Raw genomic sequence first — 22,432 nt, 5'->3', positions numbered from 1 at the left:
AGCATCTATAACATCCCTCACCCGTTTGTGATTGAAACGAGCAACCAATGAACTGGACTCAGTGATCTTTGGCAGCGTAGAATTTCAGTCCTAGACTTACAGACTCTTACATTTACCCGCGAATAAAAATCTCAACCAGTGATCTCACCCAGCGCCTCCGGCCCTGACGGAAGAAGTTTACTTTAATTACAGTTCTGTTCACGTGTAACCTGATGACACACGCTGCGTCACAGTACGATTACTGGGCCATGAAGAGTTACTCAAAGCTCAAAACACCAACAACTGTTCATTGGAGTTTACATACACACAGGTAATGCTATGAGTAATTTCTTTTTAGTATTATCAGAATTAGAGTTGCAGCAGTGCTGTAAACACAAGTATGAACAGACAAGACAGTGCTGCCGGGTCGTTTTAGAAAACATCACCTGACTGCCACACTTCCTCTGCAATACATCCTGTCAGTTTTCCCAGGTGACTTTATAACCATGTTACGACTTGGAGCAGATGTTAGATCAAATTATTGCGACTTTTGTGGTAGAGAACTGAAAAAAAAAAAGGTCCCACTGTACCATCAACTGTATTTTAACATGTGCATATTTCAATATGTAAGAAAGTAATTTTTAGAAGTTTTATACAATTCAAACTGTCTTTATTTTTGCAGACCTTTATGACATCTGTAAGTAAGTGTTTTGATAAGTAATAAAGAAATTTAACCTGGATTAAAATTGTGGATTTTTTTTTTAACAGATAGTTCAGTTCATCACCATCTTGTGAACAACTGATTGAAAATACTCAATATTGTTCAAATAAACAAACAAAACAAAACAAAACAACCCCCACCTCATTAGACACAGTCTCAACACACACCTTGACCAGACTCTTTAGTCATAGTGCACAGAACCTCTCCCAGGCCCTGAGCGTGTTAAGCACCAATGGGCACCTGCTCTGTTTGTACAGTTCCACATCCTTACAGCCAATCACCAGTTCCCCTCAATCATCCAATCGTATGTGCGCCTGTATCTTTTAACTAGTCCCACTGAAGTGGATCTCCTTGATCTTACATTTCCACAATCCTAATACTATAACAATGGTCACAGACAACCAGAGAGCTCATCGTTATTCCAGTGACCTCAGAGAGATGCAGGAGGAGGAAAATGAGTTTTTTTAACATGATACCTTCTCAGGTCACGTGTCTTGATTATCAAGTTTGCTCCTCTTGTTAGCCACGTCCTTGTTTAGTGACCGGCCACACATTAGACTTTCTTGGGGACGTTGGTGATGATGGGTTTGGGGCGAGTTTTGAAAATGAGCTTCTTCTTTATGAGTGCTATGGCGGAGTAAGAGGTGGGCTTTTCCTCGCTGGTCTCCATGGCATCCTCATCCTCCCGAGGAAGGCCCGAGTGCTTCGTCAGCACCGCAAAAGGCTTCTCCAGTTTCACCTGCTTCCCGTACAGGATGTGGTGTCCGACAATCAGCACAGGAACACCCTGGAACAAAAGACAAGACACGGATTCAAACTGTTACACAGAAATCTCAGGTACACTGGCTAAAAATACAAAAAAAAAAGTAGTCTGAAAGCATTTGAAGGGTGAATTGATATGTCTACTCTGTCAATATACAAATCATATGAAAGCTGGGGAGTAGAGTCCATGTATTCCTCTAGGAACTTCCTGCGTCTCGTATTTAAAAACTGAGTTTCAAGAGATGTAAGCTAAACACCGGGCAATGCAATTTCACGCTCTCAGCACTGCATTTCTCCAGAGACAGTTCTCCACAGGGATGTGGTATGTTTACCTCCTTAGTGAAATGCAAATCCCCCATTAGGTTTCCTGCAAGACCCGTGTTGTGTCTTGACACCATCTCCCCTTGAAGCTCTATCAGTAACCACTCCTCCAGACCCTCATTAGTCTTACTGCAACACACATAAAATATTAAAGGTATGGATGGTAACTGTCGGGAAGCGTGTCAGATATAAAAAAAAAAAATGAAGCGCAAGTATTCCACTTTACCTTGAAATGATTATTTGAACCATACTGCGGTCCAGAAGCGATGCGAATGTCTGGAAAATTACGACGTTATCACCTGAAATTATTAACAGGACGCACTTGAATGCAACAGATGTATAAATAACGTACATTCACTAAATAAACACCGTTTACGGTTAAAAACAAAAACTGTGCTTAACGTTTAGCTGACGCGATACTGATTGGCTTGACTAATATCAGACTCTTAACAGTTGACTAATTGTTAAGGAGCCCGAAGGTCCGGGAATAAAGTAATAAAATGAGAATTGATTACATCGTTTTGTACAAAATTGTTGCAATAACTAAGAAACGCATACGTATCCCAAAGAACCATACGAAATCTACATACTTGATCACAGTTTCCTATCTCTTCGCACTTCAGTCAGACGGAGTTTCCCGCCGGCTTCTTACGAAAAAACATTTCCGGTCACATGACTCACGATGTGCGACCACTTCCAGGTAGAAGGTTACCAACGTGGTGCCTCCTGTAAATCAACGTGTGGAGCTCCTCGCTATGGGAGTAGCGGAACATTAAAAAAATTACGAGACTGAGAACGGTGAAAGTGAGTAGAACAACTGTCGATGTACCTTTAAAGCCCTTGTATAATCTGGGCATACTACAATATCATGTCATACAAATACATTTATGTTGGTCTTAATGTTTACCAGCTTGCTTTTTCGTTAGCCATTTAGCCACCAATCACAAATTTTCTAGTGGAGATGACATACCGTGATCAAATGTACAGATTCACCATAATTAACATGTATACTTACCCATGCAGTGTGTAGCGGTTAAGCAAACAAATAGTCCTCGCTAGTTTCGTGAAAACGCAGGATTCTTAAACAGTAATGGCGTACCACAACTTTCTTGGCAGCTTAAGAGAAGTTTTAGTTGGCTCTTAAATTATTTAACGGCTGTTACATGATAATAAGCTTCATGAACGTGTCCTTAGGTGATCGACCATGGGGGAATTTAAAGTGCACCGGGTTCGGTTCTTTGAGTACATGCCATCCGCTATAAGAGCTCTGGCATTCAACTCACGCAGTGAAAAGTTGGCTGTGGCGAGGATGGACGGGTCTGTGGAGATTTTCAACCGCGCGGATAACCTTTTTCAGGAAAAGGTGAGTTATTTCGTGTTTTGCCGTTGAAGGAAATGTTATGGATCGTTCATTGGAGAATTGGGGGCATACTGTTGTAGTTTTATGCCGTCCACTGATCCAGTAAAGTCGTGATACAGCCTGTCCAGTTTCAGGACAGGAGTTTTGAATCACTGAAGTATTTCCTTTCGGGATGTGTTCTCGGTACAGCATCGCACCTTGTACACATTAAAAGCTGTGTTCATTTTGTGAACGCTGAACACATGTGTGATTACATCCCACGGTAGCTGAGGTTTTACATTCCACAGCGATTGCGATGTAATACAACAGAGAATTCTTCAGTATCTGTTGATGTTGTTTTTTTTTGGACAGTTGCACAATCATTCAGGGAAGTAACTGAGTTCTTGCGTTGGCAGGTGATTCCTGGGCGAGAGCAGAGGACGATTGAATCCCTGTTGTGGGTAGGGGATCGTCTCTTCAGTGCAGGTTTGAGTGGAGAGATTGCCGAGTTTGACTTGGACAATCTGAGAGTCAAATACACCCTGGATGCTTATGGCGGACCAATCTGGAGCATGACTGGAAATGCCCAGGGAACACATTTAGCGGTAGGTTATGCATCTGCTTTAATATTTTCTTTTCTTTTTTTATGTCTATTTTTCTGTGCTTGTTGTAGCAGACAAGATTATGTTCACAGTGTGTTAAAAACTAGTTTAAAAACTAATTGTGTTGTTTTGTGATAATGTGTGTTCAGGTTGTGATGTCGTTCTGAGTTAATGTGTGTTTTGTCACATTGTGACTGTTCTCTGTTAATGTCTGTTGTCAGATTGTGACATTGTTCTCTGTTAATGTCTGTTGTCAGATTGTGACATTGTTCTCTGTTAATGTCTGTTGTCATATTGTGACTGTTCTCTGTTAATATGTGTTTGGTCAGATTGTGACATTGTTCTCTGTTAATGTGTGTTTGGTCAGGTTGTGTTCTGTGTTAATTCATGTTCAGGTTGTGACATTGTTCTCTGTTAATGTGTGTTTGGTCAGGTTGTGGTGTTCTGTGTTAATGCATGTTCAGGTTGTGACGTTGTTCTCTGTTAATGTGTGTTTGGTCAGGTTGGTTGTGAGGATGGGACAGTGAAGCTCTTTGAGGTGCTGATGGACAGAATACAGTTTGAGAGAAATCTGGACCGACAGAAAGGTGAGATTAATGAAATGGGTAAAAACATGTGCAGGTGCCCTGCGTAAAGCAGTATTAACCATTGGTGTTAAATTAACCACAGTTATTTGTTTTATTAAACACAGAAGCATAATAAAATGTGCTCATTTATTTAAACAGTAATGTGATAGTTATGTGAGCATGGCATTCTGTTTGCATTGCATTAGAACATTCGCGTATGGACGCAGTGAATTTTGAAGTATTTCACTGTGTTTTGTAAACAGTAGTTTTAGTAGTTAGCATCAAAAATACTGTCAACGCTTTGACTTAAATAACTGTCTTACACCTTTTTATGACCTTTTGTGACTTTTAGGTCGTATAATCTCACTCTCGTGGCACCCGTCAGGGTCTAAGATAGCAGCCGGCATGATGGGCATGATCCGTGTCTTTGATGTCAAGACCGGTAAGCTTTGGTCATTGATATACTGTTCCCAGATCAGCTCCCTTTCGTGCATTTAAATGTATTTATGAGGTTTATACTGGTCGTGAACTGATCCTAGATCAGCCCAGAGCTGTATAAAGTCCAGGAGTTTGTGCTGATGATGAACTCTTGTGCTGTGTTTCAGGCCACCCTGTACACAGGCTGCTGGTGGAGAGGGCAGCGGGAACACCCAGGAATCAGGACTGCGTGGTCTGGAGCGTAGTCTTCCTCTCAGACTACACCATCATCAGCGGAGATTCCAGCGGAAAGGTGAAGGTGTGGGACGGCAAGACTGGCACCCTCATCAAAAACCACCAGGTTACCAAGTGGGACGTCCTGGCCTTGTCTGTTTCGCAGGTGAGAGGACATTTTGTGTGAAATATGCGTGTGTCGAACTTTCCTTATGATGACTGTGTGAGATGGTGTTGAGCAGAGGTGGAACTTATACTCTCCAGCTCAAAAAAGCAGGAACTTATACTGTCCTTCTCAGAACAAATACCCTGAAGGGGTTATGTTCTCTTTATTGTAATACATGAGGTAAACAGACTTATTTCTTAACTTGTGGAAAAGGGCTCAGCTAGTGCCAAAAGTCTTTCATTTGTTCCTGGTCATGGGCTAGCATTAGCCGCTGTACTCTGCTGTCTTAGAGGTGGGAATATTTGAGTTTGGTAAGTCAAATTTACTGTGTGTGTTTGGTCTCTTTATCTAGTACCTCAGATAGTCACAGCAGCCCAGTTTTTATAGCTTTGGTTTGAACTGGAATACGCTACGGTGCAGTGGTTTCTGACTGGTGTGTACTGTGTGTTTGACAGAGTGAAGACAGTCTTGTGGCTGGGACCTCGGAGGGAACCGTGGTCCAGTTCCAGTTCCTCTCTCAGGTTCTAGGACAAGGGGAGAAAGAGTGGGTTGCAACCAGAACCTTTAAGAACCACACACATGACGTCAGAGCAGTCGCTGAGATCCAAACAGCGTTTGTGTCTGGAGGTAATGATTTCAGTCTCTTGCTGGATGAGACTATATAAATATTAAGTGTAGTAGAAAAATGACTGCGTTGATTGACTGACTTATTTTTGGGGAATAAACTGATAACCCTTCTCATCCCCCAGGCATGGACACACAGCTCTTCGTGCGACCTTTTCTCGACAAAGTTGAGTGCAGGACCCAGGCATCAGCAATACGCAAGGTCCTATTTCCCCATGTAAGTATTGTCTGAAATAACAATCATTATGGAATTGACTGACACTATCAGTGTGGTTACAGTCTGTTGTTCACCCTGTGGTTCAAACCATGCACGTTTCTCAACTCTAGTCCTGACGTTCCCATTTGTTGAGCTCTGGTCTGTTGACACATGATCATTTAACCTGTGTTCAGTGCCCAGGTCATGTATGAGGTTAATTATGTGTGTTATCTGAGGGGTCAGGCCAAACATAAGCAGTGGTATAAATGTCCAGGCCCTGGGTTCCAGAGACACTGCTCTCATGTGTGACTGTTTTCTGCCCTTCAGAGGAGACTGGTGTCGTGTGCGAAGAAAGCAGGCTTACTGCTGTTCCAGTACCCCACCCACCTGGAGCTCTGGAGACTGGGAGAGAGTGAGGGCCATGGTGAGAGAGAGAGAGAATGAAAGTTGGAGAGAATCTGCAGATTGAAAAGAGAAAATCACAGCATGAGTGAACTCCGCTAGACAACTACACACTTCTCTGTTTTATTTGATCTGATCTTTTTTTCTTTTTCTTATCTGTAGGGAAACCTGGAACCATCTTGCCTGTGAAGAAGAACCCAGAAAAATTACTCCATCTGAAAATAAAGGTGTGAAGTTTGGCTTTACTGTGGACTTTTTAAGCTGTTTTGACATCCAGAAAATGTCATATTTAACCAGAATGGTGTCTTTCATATATGCCTTTTTTTGTAGTTTCAGAAACATGAATGCATTACATGCAGAATGCAGAAGAATAGACCTCAGATATTTAACATTCAAAATACACAAGTGTTCTGCTAAACTAGGCTCTTGGTTTGACCTTTGCCCTCTGACCTAGGGTGAGGATCACATTTGCTGTAGTGCTGTATCTCCGTGCGGAGAGTGGATTGCCTACGCCACTGTTTCCAGCGTCCGACTGTACAGGATACTCTGTGACAACAACAACGTCAGCATCACCAAGGTGGGCTGCCCTCCGTGCGGTTTCACGTCCTTTCACTCCTGCCCAATCACGAACGTGTTCTTTCTTTAGACAAAAGAACGCTGTTGTTTTGGCAGCGCGGTTAATGGGCTGGTTCATTCTCGTAAATGGCCGTTACAGCCCAATTAAGATCACTCTGCAGTGAAATTCTTTTTTTTTTTTTTTTTTTTGGGATAAATCTTTGCCAACAGTGATGGAAGCCAAACTTGACCTGGCTGTTTCCCCATGACACTTTTTAAAACCGGCACATTAAAGACGCTCTAGGAGAGTGGCTTTGAAGAGAAAACGGTTTAGCGTTAAAAGCAGGCAGAATAAAACAAGTAATATGTGTGGATACTTATACATTATATGTGCTCATTCAAGTAAACGTGATGGTTCTCAGATTGACCATAACATGTCAATAACAGTGCTACTCATCCCATTGCATAAGGTGATTCTGGCCTGCATGTTTCTGTTTTAGACCTTCATGAGTATGAGTGGTTCAACTGATCTGCTAAATACCAAACAGTGTGTCTTTTGGCTCCAGCTCCATCACTGCAGGACAGATGCACAGATACGCAAGGACAGAGTAAAGAAACACTTCATAGTAATTCTTCTTCATCTTCTCCGTTTCCAGGTGTCCAAGCTTCCTAAGGTCCTCTCTTCAGCCAGTCAGCTGTGCTTCTCCTCAGACTCCACCCACTTGTTTGCAGCCTCCACTCATGCAAGTGTCCATGTGATTGCTCTCAGCCAATCTGGGTGCAAGTTTGTACATACCTTCAAACCCAAATCAGGTGAATTTATTGGAAATTGCTCATGTTTATTTTGGGGCTGGAACTAATTCTGTCCCAGTACTCTTCTACACAGTTCCCATTTCCTTGTTGCCTTGCTATCTTGGTAACTCATTTCATTTGTTGATGTAGGGTTAACCATTTTAAAGTCTCTGTACATTACTCGGATGTTTGTTTCTGTGGTATTGCCTCAGCACATTCAGTCCTGTGTGAATTTTAGTAACATTAGTTGAACAGGACACAAGGCAAAGGAGCTATGTAAGAGTGTTCGGGCAGGTTCTGGTCATTCGGATATTGTACTAACATTTTCACTCACATCGTGGTGACAGACGGCTTTCTTTTTAGAGAACCGACAATATGCCAAGTGTAGAATTACTGCTAGAGTGGATTTGTGGCTGTGCTGGCTTTGTGCCATAACTACACTGGCTGAAGTCCACTCTCGTGAACTGAGCCGGTTTTGTGCTGAATTCTGACTCTGTGATTTTCCCTTCAGGCTCCACCCAGTGCGCTCACCTCCTGGCAACCAGTGAGGACGGGGCGTGGCTGGGCTCCGCCCACACAGACCACCATGTCCACGTCTATAACCTGAAAAAGCTGAAGGTAACCCCTCCCCAGCCACCACCACCACCACCAATTATAGGACCTGTCAGCCAATATGTCAAAATTTCAGCTTTTCTTACAACACATTGTAAATGGATTTATGTTTGAAAGTGTATCCGTATTTGTCTCTGTGGATTAAATTAGTGTGAAACTATACAGAAACACACACACTGGGGCAGCTGTGGTCTAGAGGTTAGAGCCGTGGTCTAGTACTGGGCTCGTGACTGAAGGGTTCCTGGTTCGGTTCCCTGGACTGACATCCACGGCTGTAACCCTGGAACGCAAGGAATGCCACTGCTCCTGTGTCTTGTGTGTGTGTGTGTGTGTTCGCTACTGATGTGTTGGATGGGTTAAATGCAAAAGACAAATTTACTGCCCACCGTTCACAGTGTGCGTGCGCAATCATAGACATTCACGTTTTTATGGCGAACAGGGAACATATTTCTGGCTTTGTTGATGTGTGCACCTTCGCATGCAAAAAAAGAAAAAAATATATATAGATAAACACTGAGCAGGTTTTTTTTACATACTGGACCATTATAGATTTTCCCATAGAGTTTCTCAAGTGGCCATTTTTCAATCTATGATGGCTCACCAAATCAAAACAAAACGTTATGCAAAGTCTGTAAGCTGTGTTTGTGAAAGCTGTAACTCATTTCAACTGAGATCATGAATCCTAACAAGGTCGAGAACACCTTATTCACCTTTTCACCCTTTCACTGACCTTTAACCCTTTGACCTGTTTTTCAGGCTCACTGCACAGTACCAGTGTACAACTCAGGGGTCAGTGCCATGGCGATCCATCCTACCACAAACAACTTAGTGATGGTTCATGCAGATAACCAGGTAAACAGCAGACACCGCGGCACATGGCTGTGCCCTACTGTGTCATGTGACTTTCAGCTTACACATGCGCACTCTGTGTCTCTCCATAGATTTTTGAGTACTCTATAGAGGACAAGAAATACACCAATTGGACCAGAGAGGTGCAGAGACATGGTCTTCACAACTTGTGGTTGGAGAAGGGCACGCCCATCACGCATGTTACTTTTAACCCACGAAACCCCGCCCACATCGTCATGCACGACATGAATATGTTCTGCATCATCGATCAAACTCTGGTAAGATGTCTCCCCTCTGACAGCCTAGATATACATCTGTCTTTTCATTACTTTCAGTCTCTGTCTTTATGCCTACAGCTGTCTGCTGTTTTTTTCAGTATCGCACAGTTAAACAACTAGATGTGTAGCTTATCACAGACACTGGCGGTATTGTGGGTCATTGTGAAGTAGTACGTGTGATGGGATTTGAAAGAGAAATGCAAAAGGTTTTGGTTTAAGTAGTAGATTAAGATTATTCCCCTCAGCTTTATAAGTACTTTTTAAAAAATACTTTTTTTTAAAAAGTCACTTAAAATTCGGAGCAGCTGTGGTCTAAAGGCTAGAGAACTGGGCTTGTGACTGGAGGGTTGCCGGTTCGATTCCCAGGCCCAACATTCGTGTGCCGTTGAGCAATGCACTTAACCCTAATGCTCCCCGGGCACAGAGGAATGCAGGTTAAATGCAGAGACAAATTCACTGTTCGCAGTGTGTGTGTGCAGTCATGGAGATTTACGTTTTAAAAGATGGGTGGGGCTTCCTTCTACTTTTTAAAACTCTATAATCAGTTCTTAATTCATTGAGGAAACTCTCTTGCTTTGACAATTCAAACTGGCTGTTGTTGATTTGTGTGTGTGTGTGTATATATATATATATAAATATATATGAATGAAACTGTTTTTCAGCCTCTTCCAGAAAATATGATGCAATTCCACAATCAGCAGACTTTACAGGTCCTTCCAGAGAAAGAGCGACAGTCGGCGATGCATGCTTTCAAAACCTGCAAATCTTTCCAGGTCAGACCCCCTTCTCTCTTCCCAATACCAGAAACATCCCCTGGTGTTAAATATAACTCACTCCACATTGAACTAGAAATTACATTTAATGAAGAATACTGAATAGCCGGTTAAGGTGTGACTCTATGGTTGTGAAAACCATAAAATGTTTATATAGGGGAGCAGGGAAGAACGGAGGAGTTGTTTAGCTTCCGAATCACTAATTTATTGAAGCATATTCACTGAAAAATCTTTGTCCTTGTATCTGTCCTCTTTCAGCACCTCATGTGTGTGGATCTGCTGGATGATCAGTCACTGGTGGTGGTAGAGCGCCCTCTACTGGACATCACCACTCAATTGCCTGCACCCGTCAGACAGAAGAAGTTTGCCACATAAAGATCTGTGTGTGTGTGTGTGCGCGTGCGTGTATGAATGTGTGAGTACGAGGCAGAGAGAGAGAGAGAGAATCCAGTGAGCTTATTCCACCTTTTGTTTGTAAAAACCATTTGATACAGTAATAAATTAAACTTTTACTGTGACAAACCAACTCTGTTCAGTCACTTTTTACTCGGTAGCTTCAAACCAAACTGACAGCACTTACCTTTTCAGTTTTCTTAACACTAAAGGAGGAAAAAAAATCACTGTTTTATGAGATCTTAAAAACACAGGTCCAACTGGAAGTATCCCAACACCACTGAAAAACAGTCGTAATAATGAAATATAGAGGACAGATATACATACATATTTTATTTGACTCTTTTATTTGGATAACACAGGCTAGTATCACAGCACCGTTTTTTTGTTGTACATTTGGTTAGTCTTGTGTGTCTTTGCCAGTCCAGAGAGACTGCTATAGCTTATCTGACTTTAGAGAGGCAAACCTCTGGTCTCCTGCTATAATTCATGAGCTTATTATACTGCCTGAAAGAAAAAAATCTGACCAAGTTGCTTTAAGCACCATACAAGAAATATGTCAAAAAAAAAAAATATATATATATATATACTGTGTATATATGAAATCTGTTCCATTCAGGGGACTACATGCCAAAATTCCATATTTCAGACCGGTTTCACAATTGTCTAAGACAAGAGTTCCCGCCAGTTTTGAGGTCTTAGCAACTGTTACATGTTCATCTAAAGAGAGTTCACATCTGTTTCCAAGGTCAAAAATACATCCAGATTCAAAGGCAATGGCAACAGAAATGTAAAGAGTCAGAGAGCTGAAGAGTCTGGACACAAAGGCCCTCAGTGTGTAAAGAACTGTAGCTTCTCATCTGAGGGCATTTGTCAGCATACATTCACTAGATGAACTTAAGGCTGTTAAATAGTACATTAAGGCATATCTCTGTGTAGCATGCGGGTAAAATAAACTTTAATGCCTAAGTACAGTCCCAACAGTGACTTTTCTGATATAAAAGAAAAAAAAAGAAAAGAAAAGGAACAAAAAAAACAGAAACGTCAGTGGGGTGGATGAAGTTTAAGCCCTTTTAATGATAAGGAGGATGTAGCTACTGAAGCTTATACCCTGGATCTAGAATGTTTCGGCTCTTTTGCACGTACTGTACGGTTCTCATAAATCTCTCTGCTGTCTGACCTTCATCCTGTCGGCCTGCTGGGAGGAAGAGGAGGGTAATAAGAGCAGCACTTGGTCCTAATTTCCTGCCAGCCAGGCCCTTACTCTGCCTAAGGGTGTGAGGCTTGCGTGTGTGTGTGTATGTGTGTGTGTGTGTGTAAGTGTGCGTGCATGCAGTGCAGTATACTTGTGTAAGCAGGATCAACAAGGTCATGTTCAGAGGGTACAGTTGGGAGTTGTAAGCCCAGAGGAGTTAAACGGCCTGTGTGCTTGTGTAAAGAAAAAGACACATGTTCCCCATTTTCGTTTTATAATAAGATCCAGAGAATAGCTTTGGCGTGTTTCACACCAGGCAGATTTAGCTATCACAGTATCACCTACCTCAGTATTTAAATTTTTTTTTTATTTTTAAATTCCGGCCCCAGGGACAGACTGAAAGCACTTTTGTTTTTGTTGTTGTTTTTGCTCAGCACTAACACACCTGATTAAACTTGTCACTAATCACTACTCCCTTGATTAACTGATTTAGTTGTGTTAATGCTGTAATAAGTCAGATATGTGCTGTGCTTTCCTGTTGGTCCCTGCAGGACTTGATTGGAGAAATCCTACACTACATTACATGACATGGACATGCTAACAAAACATCCCGATTGTCCTAAGTTTTGAGAGCATATAAACTACAGCTATCATGTTAAGTCTTTGTGTGTGTTTGAAGGATAACCAATATTACTTTAATGAAACTTTGCTTTGTGAGTGTGCATGTGTTTTGGCTTTTTTTGTAAGAGGTAGGAAACGTTGGCTTTGATTGTTCTTTACTCCAAAATCAGACACCAGGATGGAATTTTTACAAGATGACTAACATATCCGGATGACTTTGATTATCATCACGGATCAATGGAGTCTGAGGCCTTTTTTCACCCCAAGATTAAAATCATGATGCCATCACAGTTTACGAGGTGTCTACACTGAGCAAATGATATGAACTCAAATGATCTTAGCTGTCCTTTTTTACGAGATTGCCTCCCAAAATGTGAAGCACCAAAACCGTGTGTGATTACTGGTTTGTGTCGTTCTTGTGGTTTTCAGTCAGTGAAATGAGTTTAGAGAGAGAAGTTTCTGCAGTTATGTAGAGCAGGCACCTGGGAGAGAATGAGAGAGAGAGATAGAAAGAGGGAGAGAGAGGGAGGGAAAGAGAGCGAGAGAGAATATGAAATGTGGATTGCAGTGACAGCACTTACTTCACAAACACACACACACACACACACACGCACGCACACACATGCACAGTACTGAGTCAACGTGCTATCTTTCACCAGAGAGGATAAGAAACATGCATTAAAATGACATAGCATACAATGTCATTTCATGTCACTTGAGAGATTACATGCGAAGAGAGAACAGAACGCAGTTAAATAGCTTCACACACACACACACACACACACACACACACACACACACACACACACACACACGTCAACCTGACTCTCCTCTGGGTCAACTCACCTCCATCTCATCCCAAATGTTTGTGGTGATGTTTCTCGTAGCTCACTGCATTGTTGGAGTTACTTCCTGTTGGGAAGGAGGTGAAGAGTGTGAGGAGGAGACAACAGACCAATCAGATGCTTAAGGCAACGTCATGTCTTTCCCTCTCAAAATGATAAATGTTCTGATAGACATGAGTTGTATCTGTTGCCATACCAACCTAAGTAATCCTTGTAATCTTTGAAGTACTTGTGCCTCAGACTACGCCCATCTGAGAAGAAATATCATTAATAAGACGACACCACATACAGACACATACCAAGCAGAACAGTATGTGTGGACGTATGGTGAATCCTGGATGTGATGCAGAGACAGTTAGTGCGGATGGAGCTGGCGGTTTTTCCCTGTTCTGACACAGCTAGTCTGTTCGTGCACAGGGCTCTCAGATGAAAGGGGATGGGAGGTGAGAGGAGCGAGTGAGGGAAGGAGAGAACGAGTGATCAGACTGACCTGAGTTGCCGCGGAGTTTGATGCACTGGCCGCGGTTTGGGATTCCTGCCGCAGGGTTCCCAGGATTAATGATGTGACACTCGTACCCAGTGGGACAGTGCAGGGGCTCATCTCCATCCTCTGTGGTACTGCAGGCCTCAGCTATGCCACACACACACACACACACACACAGAAAAAGCAGGGGGTGTGGTGCAGTTAATGCATACAAAACCCACAAAATGATATTGCAAGTGAAACTATAAAGTATGTAACTGTGTGTGTGTGTGTGTTTGTTTATTTGTGTGTGTGTGTGTGTCAGTTAAATCTATTCCAGTTTTCTGTTAGCTAATGTCAGTCCAGTAGCTTGCTAAAAGCTACTAGACGATATGTCTCCGCTGACCTTCTAGGTATAACGCACACACATGTGCACATGCACACAAAGTGAGTGCTGATTTGAAAGATGACTGTAGAACATAGCATGGTTGCTTACCTTGTAGAACCTCCTCAGGTCCATCTAACAACCATCCATTTCCACCCAGCCAGCGAGGTTTAGGCTGCACTAGCCAGTCCAACACTGCATAACACAGCAGCAGAACACTCATCAAACACATCCCTCAGTTAAGTCACAGTGTATCATAAATGTTGACGTCTGAGCACAAGAAATGAATACGAAAGAGAGCGAGAGATTTTCGTGTGATTTATGTGAGTGTGTGGTCTCACCAGGTGGCGGCTGAACTGACTCCAGGCAAGCGTAGATACAGCCGTTGTAACAGCAGCGTTTGTGCCGCTCGCATTCCGAATCGGAGCGGCAGCCGGGCACTTCGCACGCACGCTCGGGCAGCATCTGGGGCGGGGGTGGGCAACGGTCATTCTTCTGGTACTGAGTGGACTGAGAGTGGTTTGGGTATTCATAGTCCTGGGAGAAGAGAGATACGCGATCACATAGTTGATTTTTTTTCTTTGCTTTTTTCTTTTTCTTTCTTTGTTTCTTTTTGATAAAACAACTGCTGAAGGCCAGCGATGGACGGGTGACCTGGTGTTTCCCGTGGTGTTTCCTTTCGCCCAGGGAACGCTGGGATAGGCCCCAGCACCCTTCGCAACCTTTATAAGAACAAGCGGCTTAAAAAATGAATGAATGACCTGCTGAAGGCTACGTTTGATTTCACGCTAATATAATGCTTGGATATTTCCTTAACTGTGCGTTCCCCATTCGGACCAATAGATGGCAGCATTTTAGCTTTGCAAGGCCGTTAAACCTTGGGATCCACAGACCGGAATTCGGCAGTGATTTAGATAATAATTTAATCATTTATCCTGGGGCTTGTAGCTTGCAGCACTAACGCAGATGTTAAGTTCAATTCAGGACAGCAGATAGAGAGTAGTCTATGGAACAAAGGCTCTTTGGTTTCCTCTTAAATTACATTCTGCTAACAGAAGTGTCACTCGAGCACAGTCTGTTGGTCTTATGAAAAGTGGAGAGTGTTTTAAGGTGTCCATTCTCTGCCAGACATTTGCACTCATGTGAAACACTAATGCTATCAGATCTGTAATACAGCCACGAGTGCACTTTTCGTGGTTCAGTAAATCGTACATTCCTTCTACGCTCTGGTGAGGTGAACCAGTGAACTTCCACCGATTATGTTCCCACACACACACACACACACTCACGCGCGCGCACAGCCTCGCTCGCTGGCTCGGGTCAAACAGGTCAGCGGGAGAGATTTAGTGGTGTTATCATTGTGTGCCAGGAGAGAAAAGGAAAGAAAGAACACGTTGTTTGAGAACATTATTCCATTCATGCCGTCCGTATAGAATGATTTCACCCTCGCTAAGCCATAGGGCTTTCCTCTCGAGTTTACTTACTCTCTAACAGAAGGCTAAAGGATGTGTTCATTACAATAAGTAGCCTACCTTTTCTCTGTTTCAGCCTGCGTTTTCCCCCGTGCTTCTGTCGACAAATAAAGAAATGTAGGAGTGAAGAACGCTCGTGCTGTAACTGCAGGCAGTCTGTGTTCAGCATGACTGTCACGTCTCCCGGGTCTCCCAGCGCAGTAAAGTGCCAGGGGTAGATATAGATTGTCTGGCAGCACGAGTTTATATCGAGGTGTGAAGCAAGACAGCTTTATTCAGGCCTACGGTTTTCAGGTTAATTATATAATGGTTTTGCGGACTGCACGCAATCTGTAAAACTGACTTGTTTATTTGGCAAGCCGAGCAGATCGCATTTTGTCTCCAAACCAACCATTAAAATGAAAGCAAATGTTTGGCGCAGTTGGTTGCGGCTTAATACGAGAGATTGTAACAGTCTCACACAGTCAGGCTGTTTGGAGTGAGTTCAAACGCACTGGGTGGGTTCGGTTGGGTTCCGCTCTTTTCTCCACTGTTTAGTTGCTGCAACAACAGCACTCGGTGTGCCAACAAATTAGCAGCAAACGCGTGCAAAATGAACCCCCTCTTGGTGTCACCTCTGACCTTGAAAAGAAACGACCATGAATCCGTTCACCTCCAGTCTCCTGTGTTTGCCTAAGTGATTTTTCCCAACGGCCCTTTTACCACATCTGGAATGTCTCACAGGTACAAAAAAAAAAGAAAAAAAAAGAGATTGACATCATTTTCGCGGACCTTCAGAATCAGCGTTAAACCAACCTCGTGACCTTAGATATTTCAAACATTGACAAACTACAGAGCAGCTGGTCGCACCGGATGTGGATTCCTTATTTAGGTTTTAATTAATAAACGATGCTCCAGCTTAATGATTTTGTTCATAACTGTGTCAGATAACAGGCGTGTTTTAACTGATGTTGATTATCAGATTACCGGGCCTAGTTTTTCTCTCTCTCTCTGCTTCTCAGCTGCTGATCTGAGTCTCTCTAGTCTCTCCCAGGCAAAACTCCACTGCCTTGGGGAGCCCTCCTTTCTTTCTGAACTAACGTACAATATGAGCGGACAGACATTAGCAGTCTTGGCAAAACCATCACCTTACCGCTCTCACTAATCCACTCCATATTTAGGCTAGTGTTTCACTGATGACAGGAGACAATGTTCGAGGTTTCTCAGTGAATGAGGCTTTGCTATCGCCAAGGCAGGAAATGATAGTGTCCTCTTGTCGTCCGTTTGCCCAGACTAGCTGGGCAGGAAGGCGGTGCCAGTCAGTGTGTGTGTGTGTGTGTGTGTGTGTGTGTGTGTGTGTGTGTGTGTGTGTGTGTGTATTTGTATGTGTGTTTGTTTGTGTGTATGTGTGTGTGTACGTATATATGTCTACTCAGTTAAACCACTGTTTATTTACTCTTCTCTGTCTTTTCCTGTCCCGAGATGCCAGTGGCTTTGGTACTTTGGGGTTTGCTGACCATATTGTCTTAAAAAGCAGGGCATCTGAGCGTGGTAGATTAGCCTTGATTTATCAGAGCCAACGTTTGACTTTAACACACAATGTCTGTTTAGTCTGCTGCAATCTTGGTCTCCTTTTTTTTTTTTTTTTTTTTACATTACATTACCAAAGTTCTGGTACATGGAAATTCCCTCACATAGAGCGTTTGTGTGAAAAATCAGAACTAATCTCAGAGGTGGAAGAAAGGTACCTTTCCTCTGCTTTGCTGCAGGAGTGTACCCAGTGACACCTCAGAACTGGACCAGATTTTACTGAAATGATGTCATGCCATTTATCTCTAACTATATCAGATACACAATGTACACACACACACACACACACGCACACACGTATTCTGTTCCTTAGAGAGCGGGAGGCTGGTTATTAATGAAAGAAGCTGGAATGTGTTTATTGGCTGGCTCGTGTGAGCTCCGAGAGCCAGTGTAAACAGAGAATTCTAACAGAGCTTGTAAAACGTCCAGTGTTTGGATGTGTCTTAGTTAAAGTGGTTTCAATAGCAACTGGAAAATCTAATAAGCAAACGTGCTGCCGTCTCTTGCTCTCTCTCTCTCTCTCTCTCTCTCTCTCTGTCTTTCTGTCTCTCTCTCTCCCTCTCTCTCTCTCCCTCACTCTCTCTCTCTGTTTCTCTCTCTCTCTCTCTCTCTCTCTGTCTTTCTGTCTCTCTCTCTCCCTCTCTCTCTCTCCCTCACTCTCTCTCTCTCTCTGTCTTTCTGTCTCTCTCTCTCCCTCACTCTCTCTCTCTCTCTCTGTCTCTCTCTCTCTCTGTCTGTCTTTCTGTCTCTCTCTCTCTGTCTCTCTCCCTCACTCTCTCTCTATCTCTCTTTGTCTCTCTCCTTCTCTCTCTCTCCCTCACTCTCTCTCTCTCTCTCTCTCTGTCTTTCTGTCTCTCTCTCTCCCTCTCTCTCTCTCCCTCACTCTCCCTCTCTGTCTCTCTCTCTCTGTCTCTCTCCCTCTCCCTCTCTCTATCTCTCTCTGTCTCTCTCCCTCACTCTCTCTCTCTCTCTCTCTCTCACTGGCGGTCATGGAAATAGCTGTCTTTTATTAAATGAGCGTTGAAGAATCGAGTTTTGATTTTTCGGGGTCTTGAAGTGACGCGTATGTTGAACAACATTCCCAGTCCTGCTTTCGATTAGGTCTAATGTCACTTTCATGGTTCAAGGAAAAGATCAATGTCGGCCCTGGAGGCATGATCATTTCCCTCCATTGTCATCCATGTTTTGCTTTATGCTTTTGGTTATAATAATTTACACTTTCCTTCCCATAAAACACATGACACTGCTGAATCCTGAATCCTCTCTGTACTTGTGTGTTCATACTGCTGTCTTTTAGCCAGCCACCAATGTCTTCTTGACTTCATTTTAACATTTGTTTTTTCAGTGATCTTCACATAAATGGCCAGGAATGTGAAAGTATTGAGGGAGCTCTTTCATATGTACACACACACACACACACACACACACACACAGACACACACACACACACGCACGCACAGACACACACACACACACACACACACACACACACACACACACACACACAGAGTTCTCAGTCCCGCCCTTGCTGTGTACTGAGTCAGGTCTAGACGTCTGACTGGTTTCATTTCCTGCCCTATTTCTGGATGATTGACAGGTGCTACGGCGCCGTGTGACCTTGACGCTGGTCAGGATGTATTAAAGGTAGGCAGGGCCAATAGGTGATTGACAGTTCTGAGGCTAGGAAAAGAAAGCTTGAGCCCACCTGGTGTGGGTTAGGGTGAAGGCCACAGCTTTTTCTGTTTCACCACCTCTTTGTATGTGCTGACACTCTTGTGATGGTTTTTCTTAGCACCAAAGCTGAAAGAGCCAGATCAGTGCACATTTTCACTGTAACAAAACACGAACAGATTTGATTTGACTAACCAAAAGCTCAGTAAACAGTTGATAAGCTGATTTATGTGTTACTATTTAACAGAAATGAAAAACGTCATGTTTAGTGAATTCCCAGGAATACAGTTCTTAGAAAGAAACCTATGGTAATCTTTAGATTAAAAGGTTAACAGCAAAACAGATAGGAGGTTTAGGCCTCTGACTGAAACATCAGTCAACTTCTGAATTCCTGTCGTTATAACAGTAACAGTAAATTCCTGCTGTTTGCTTCCAGTACAGCCATGCAAATCAGTGGATAGACAGACAGCTGTGGGTGTTTTTCAGTGGATAGACAGACTGATGTGGGTCTATTCAGTGGATAGACAGACTGCTGTAGGGTTTTTCAGTGGATAGACAGACTGTTATGGATTTGTTCTGTGGTTAGACATACTGTTGTGGGTTTATTCAGTGGATAGACAGACTGTTGTGGGTTTGTTCAGTGGATAGACAGACTGTTGTAGGGTTTTTCAGTGGATAGACAGACTGCTGTGGGTCTATTCAGTGGATAGACAGACTGTTGTGGGTCTATTCAGTGGATAGACAGACTGCTGTGGGTCTATTCAGTGGATAGACAGACTGCTGTAGGGTTTTTCAGTGGATAGACAGACTGTTATGGGTTTGTTCAGTGGATAGACAGACTGATGTGGGTTTGTTCAGTGGATAGACAGACTGCTGTGGGTTTGTTCAGTGGATAGACAGACTGCTGTGGGTCTATTCAGTGGATAGACAGACAGCTGTGGATGTTTTTCAGTGGATAGACAGACTGCTGTGGGTTTTTTCAGTGGATAGACAGACTGCTGTAGGGTTTTTCAGTGGATAGACAGACTGCTGTAAGGGTTTTCAGTGGATAGACAGACTGCTGTGGGTCTATTCAGTGGATAGACAGACTGCTGTAGGGTTTTTCAGTGGATAGACAGACTGTTATGGGTTTGTTCAGTGGATAGACAGACTGATGTGGGTTTGTTCAGTGGATAGACAGACTGCTGTGGGTCTATTCAGTGGATAGACAGACAGCTGTGGATGTTTTTCAGTGGATAGACAGACTGCTGTGGGTCTATTCAGTGGATAGACAGACTGCTGTGGGTTTTTTCAGTGGATAGACAGACTGCTGTGGGTTTTTTTTTTCGGCTTTTCCATCTGTACACCAGCCTCAGATGGTTTGGTCATTATGACGTAGCAGTTCCTTAGCTTTGCGTTGGCTACATATATATATATATATAAATAGACCTTTTTTTTTCTCCATCAGGAAAGAGAGGAGCATTAAATCTGTTAAAACACTCAGGTTCCTACACATGCTCACATCAGCTGAATGGGATTACATTTCAGCTGCCTGCATTTCAGTGCAGGTCACCTGACTGTCTGGCTGAAGACTGTGTATTAACACTAATATGGTTAACGACTGTGTATTAACACAAATATTCCCAGTTAGTGAAGGGAGGGGTTTGTCACACCGTAGCTCATTTGTTTGAATTTTCGCTGACATTTCCACAAAAAACAACAATTGTTCTTGAAAAATGAATGAAATCAGAGTGATTAATGCTAAACAACATGATAGTTATTAAATTAGGGTTGGTAACATGTGAGCTGATATTTTAGAGAGAATGATATAAATTTATATATATATATATATATATATATATATATATATATATATGATTGCCAACTTTTGTCAAAACTGATGAAAATCTGAAAACCTCTCATGAGCCTCCTTTGTCAAAAGATTTAAACATCCACGGTTTGCTGCCAGTGAACTGTAAACCAGGAGAAATCTTTTCATTGGAACACAGTCGACCAGGGTGGAACTTGGTTTTGAACTTGGTCAAAGATTAGTTTCATTGTTTTTTTCAGTTTGGTAAAATTTCAGATTGAAACATATTTAGTATTAAAAGACACAGGCGCTCGTGTTATAGATCTGATACATTAGAACACGTGGCTGCCCTGGGGAGCTCTGCCATGATTCATTATAATCTTGTGTCATCGTGGAAAAGTCTATAGACTTGAAAAATGTACACTGAAAACAAAGTACACAATACTCTTTATCTCTTTTAAACATCCTGAGAGTTTTATAGCTTCCCGTAAGAAAACCTAGTTCATACTTATTACTGTCTTTTTTTTACTACAATAAAAGGGTCCGGTTCCAGCTGTCCAATGGGAACACTTGGGAAAAGTAGACGGTGAGGGTCTGGAAATGATACATCGAGACAGTAGGGCAGGTAGCAGATGGCAGCCTTCAAAACATGTGGCTGTGTTTTTGGATTTCAGGGTCTGTCAGCAACCCAGCCTGGATCCCAGAGATTAATGTGTCTGCATGTATACAGCAGAGTTCAGACAAAACCCCTAAACGTGTACAGACAAATATGAGACTCACACACACACACACACACACACAGAGACACACACACACACGCACGAAGTGACACACACACACACACACACACACACACAGACACACACACACGCACAGAGTGACACACACACACACGCACAGAGACACACACACACACACACACACACACACACACACACACACAGACACACACACACACACACACAGAGAGAGAGAGGGGGGGGGGGGGAATACACCCTCTTTGTCTCCTACATGATTTTCAAAAGCGATGGTAAGTTTCATCTCATTTAACTGGATAACCTGACTCAAAAGTCAAGACTATCCAATAATACTGCTCTTTAATGTTCTTTGTGATTTTTTTTTTTTTGTTCTCGTGGAGTGGATGTGGAGTTTTTTTTTGCATGCATACACATACGATTATTTTGGGAACACTTCTTACCCCCATTTCAGTTAAGTGCAAAATTACAATGCCGCAAGTTTACAGCACTCTCTTGCCATTGTGAATGACAGGTCTTTCTCATAAATTGCTCCGCTGATTATAGTTATTGTAAGAGGCGCAGAGGGGCTCAAAAACGGCTGCCCCCCCCCCCCCCCTCACCCCGCCACCCCGCAACCCCACCCCGTGGTATTGCCCCCTTGTGTGTGTGTGTGTGTGTGTCTGTGTGCAGCACTAATACGCAGGCGGACACAGGGCCTCTTCTGGGCCCGAGCTCTGTGGGAGCTTTTTTTTTTGAGAAAAAAACCTATTGAATAACTGGCTGTACTGTAACCACTTCTCTCTCTCTCTCTCTCTCTCTCTCTCTCTCTCTCACACACACACACACACACACACACACACACACACACACACACACACACACACTGATGTTTGTCCTGTTCTCAGCATGGCCCACATTCAAAAACAAGCTCTCACTGCAATCCAGTAATGTTTCGCACAAAACCGCTGTTATGTACCCAGGTAATGTTGTGCACTAGGGAAAGAATGCTTACACTACTTTTGGTCATTTATTTTATATATATATGCATGCCTACTGTTCCTTTGTCACTGAGGCGCCAAAATTTAAGCAAAAGAAGAAAATGGA

The 22,432-nt window shown here is 42.9% G+C and overlaps 3 protein-coding genes across 4 annotated transcripts in view; 1 reads left to right on the top strand and 2 right to left on the bottom strand.

Moving 5' to 3' along the window:
* Positions 1-1,253: 1,253 nt before the first annotated feature.
* chtf8 (CTF8, chromosome transmission fidelity factor 8 homolog (S. cerevisiae)) lies at positions 1,254-2,032 on the bottom strand. Its single transcript, XM_030790972.1, has 3 exons — positions 2,010-2,032; positions 1,795-1,912; positions 1,254-1,487 (listed from the first exon to the last, which is right to left on the bottom strand). The coding sequence occupies exons 1-3, from the start codon at positions 2,030-2,032 to the stop codon at positions 1,254-1,256; spliced, it is 375 nt and encodes a 124-aa protein (XP_030646832.1).
* A 466-nt stretch (positions 2,033-2,498) lies between these two features.
* On the top strand, positions 2,499-10,582 carry utp4 (UTP4 small subunit processome component). 2 transcript variants are annotated; one of them, XM_030790307.1, is made up of 17 exons: positions 2,499-2,587; positions 2,978-3,146; positions 3,539-3,727; positions 4,227-4,311; positions 4,643-4,732; positions 4,896-5,107; positions 5,563-5,734; positions 5,857-5,948; positions 6,255-6,351; positions 6,492-6,556; positions 6,784-6,906; positions 7,541-7,697; positions 8,188-8,294; positions 9,045-9,140; positions 9,230-9,415; positions 10,078-10,188; positions 10,447-10,563. In XM_030790307.1, the coding sequence occupies exons 2-17, from the start codon at positions 2,988-2,990 to the stop codon at positions 10,561-10,563; spliced, it is 2,058 nt and encodes a 685-aa protein (XP_030646167.1). In that variant the 5' UTR covers positions 2,499-2,587; positions 2,978-2,987. The 2 variants fall into 2 exon arrangements, with proteins under 2 accessions (XP_030646167.1, XP_030646168.1); XM_030790308.1 differs by lacking the exon at positions 2,499-2,587 and having other exon boundaries at positions 2,988-3,146; positions 10,447-10,582.
* Positions 10,583-13,250: 2,668 nt separating this feature from the next.
* wfdc1 (WAP four-disulfide core domain 1) overlaps positions 13,251-22,432 on the bottom strand; it is an 11,418-nt gene continuing 2,236 nt past the window's right edge. The window contains exons 2-6 of the mRNA XM_030790563.1: positions 14,432-14,627; positions 14,202-14,285; positions 13,733-13,873; positions 13,443-13,493; positions 13,251-13,309 (exon numbers count right to left, since the gene is read on the bottom strand). Of these exons, the coding sequence (XP_030646423.1) occupies positions 13,251-13,309; positions 13,443-13,493; positions 13,733-13,873; positions 14,202-14,285; positions 14,432-14,627 (531 nt within the window). The remainder of the gene's footprint in view (positions 13,310-13,442; positions 13,494-13,732; positions 13,874-14,201; positions 14,286-14,431; positions 14,628-22,432) is intronic.

This window comes from Chanos chanos, chromosome 13 (assembly GCF_902362185.1).
Source record: "Chanos chanos chromosome 13, fChaCha1.1, whole genome shotgun sequence".
Classification (NCBI taxonomy): Eukaryota; Metazoa; Chordata; class Actinopteri; order Gonorynchiformes; family Chanidae; genus Chanos; species Chanos chanos.
This window is presented reverse-complemented; position numbering and strand designations above follow the sequence as displayed.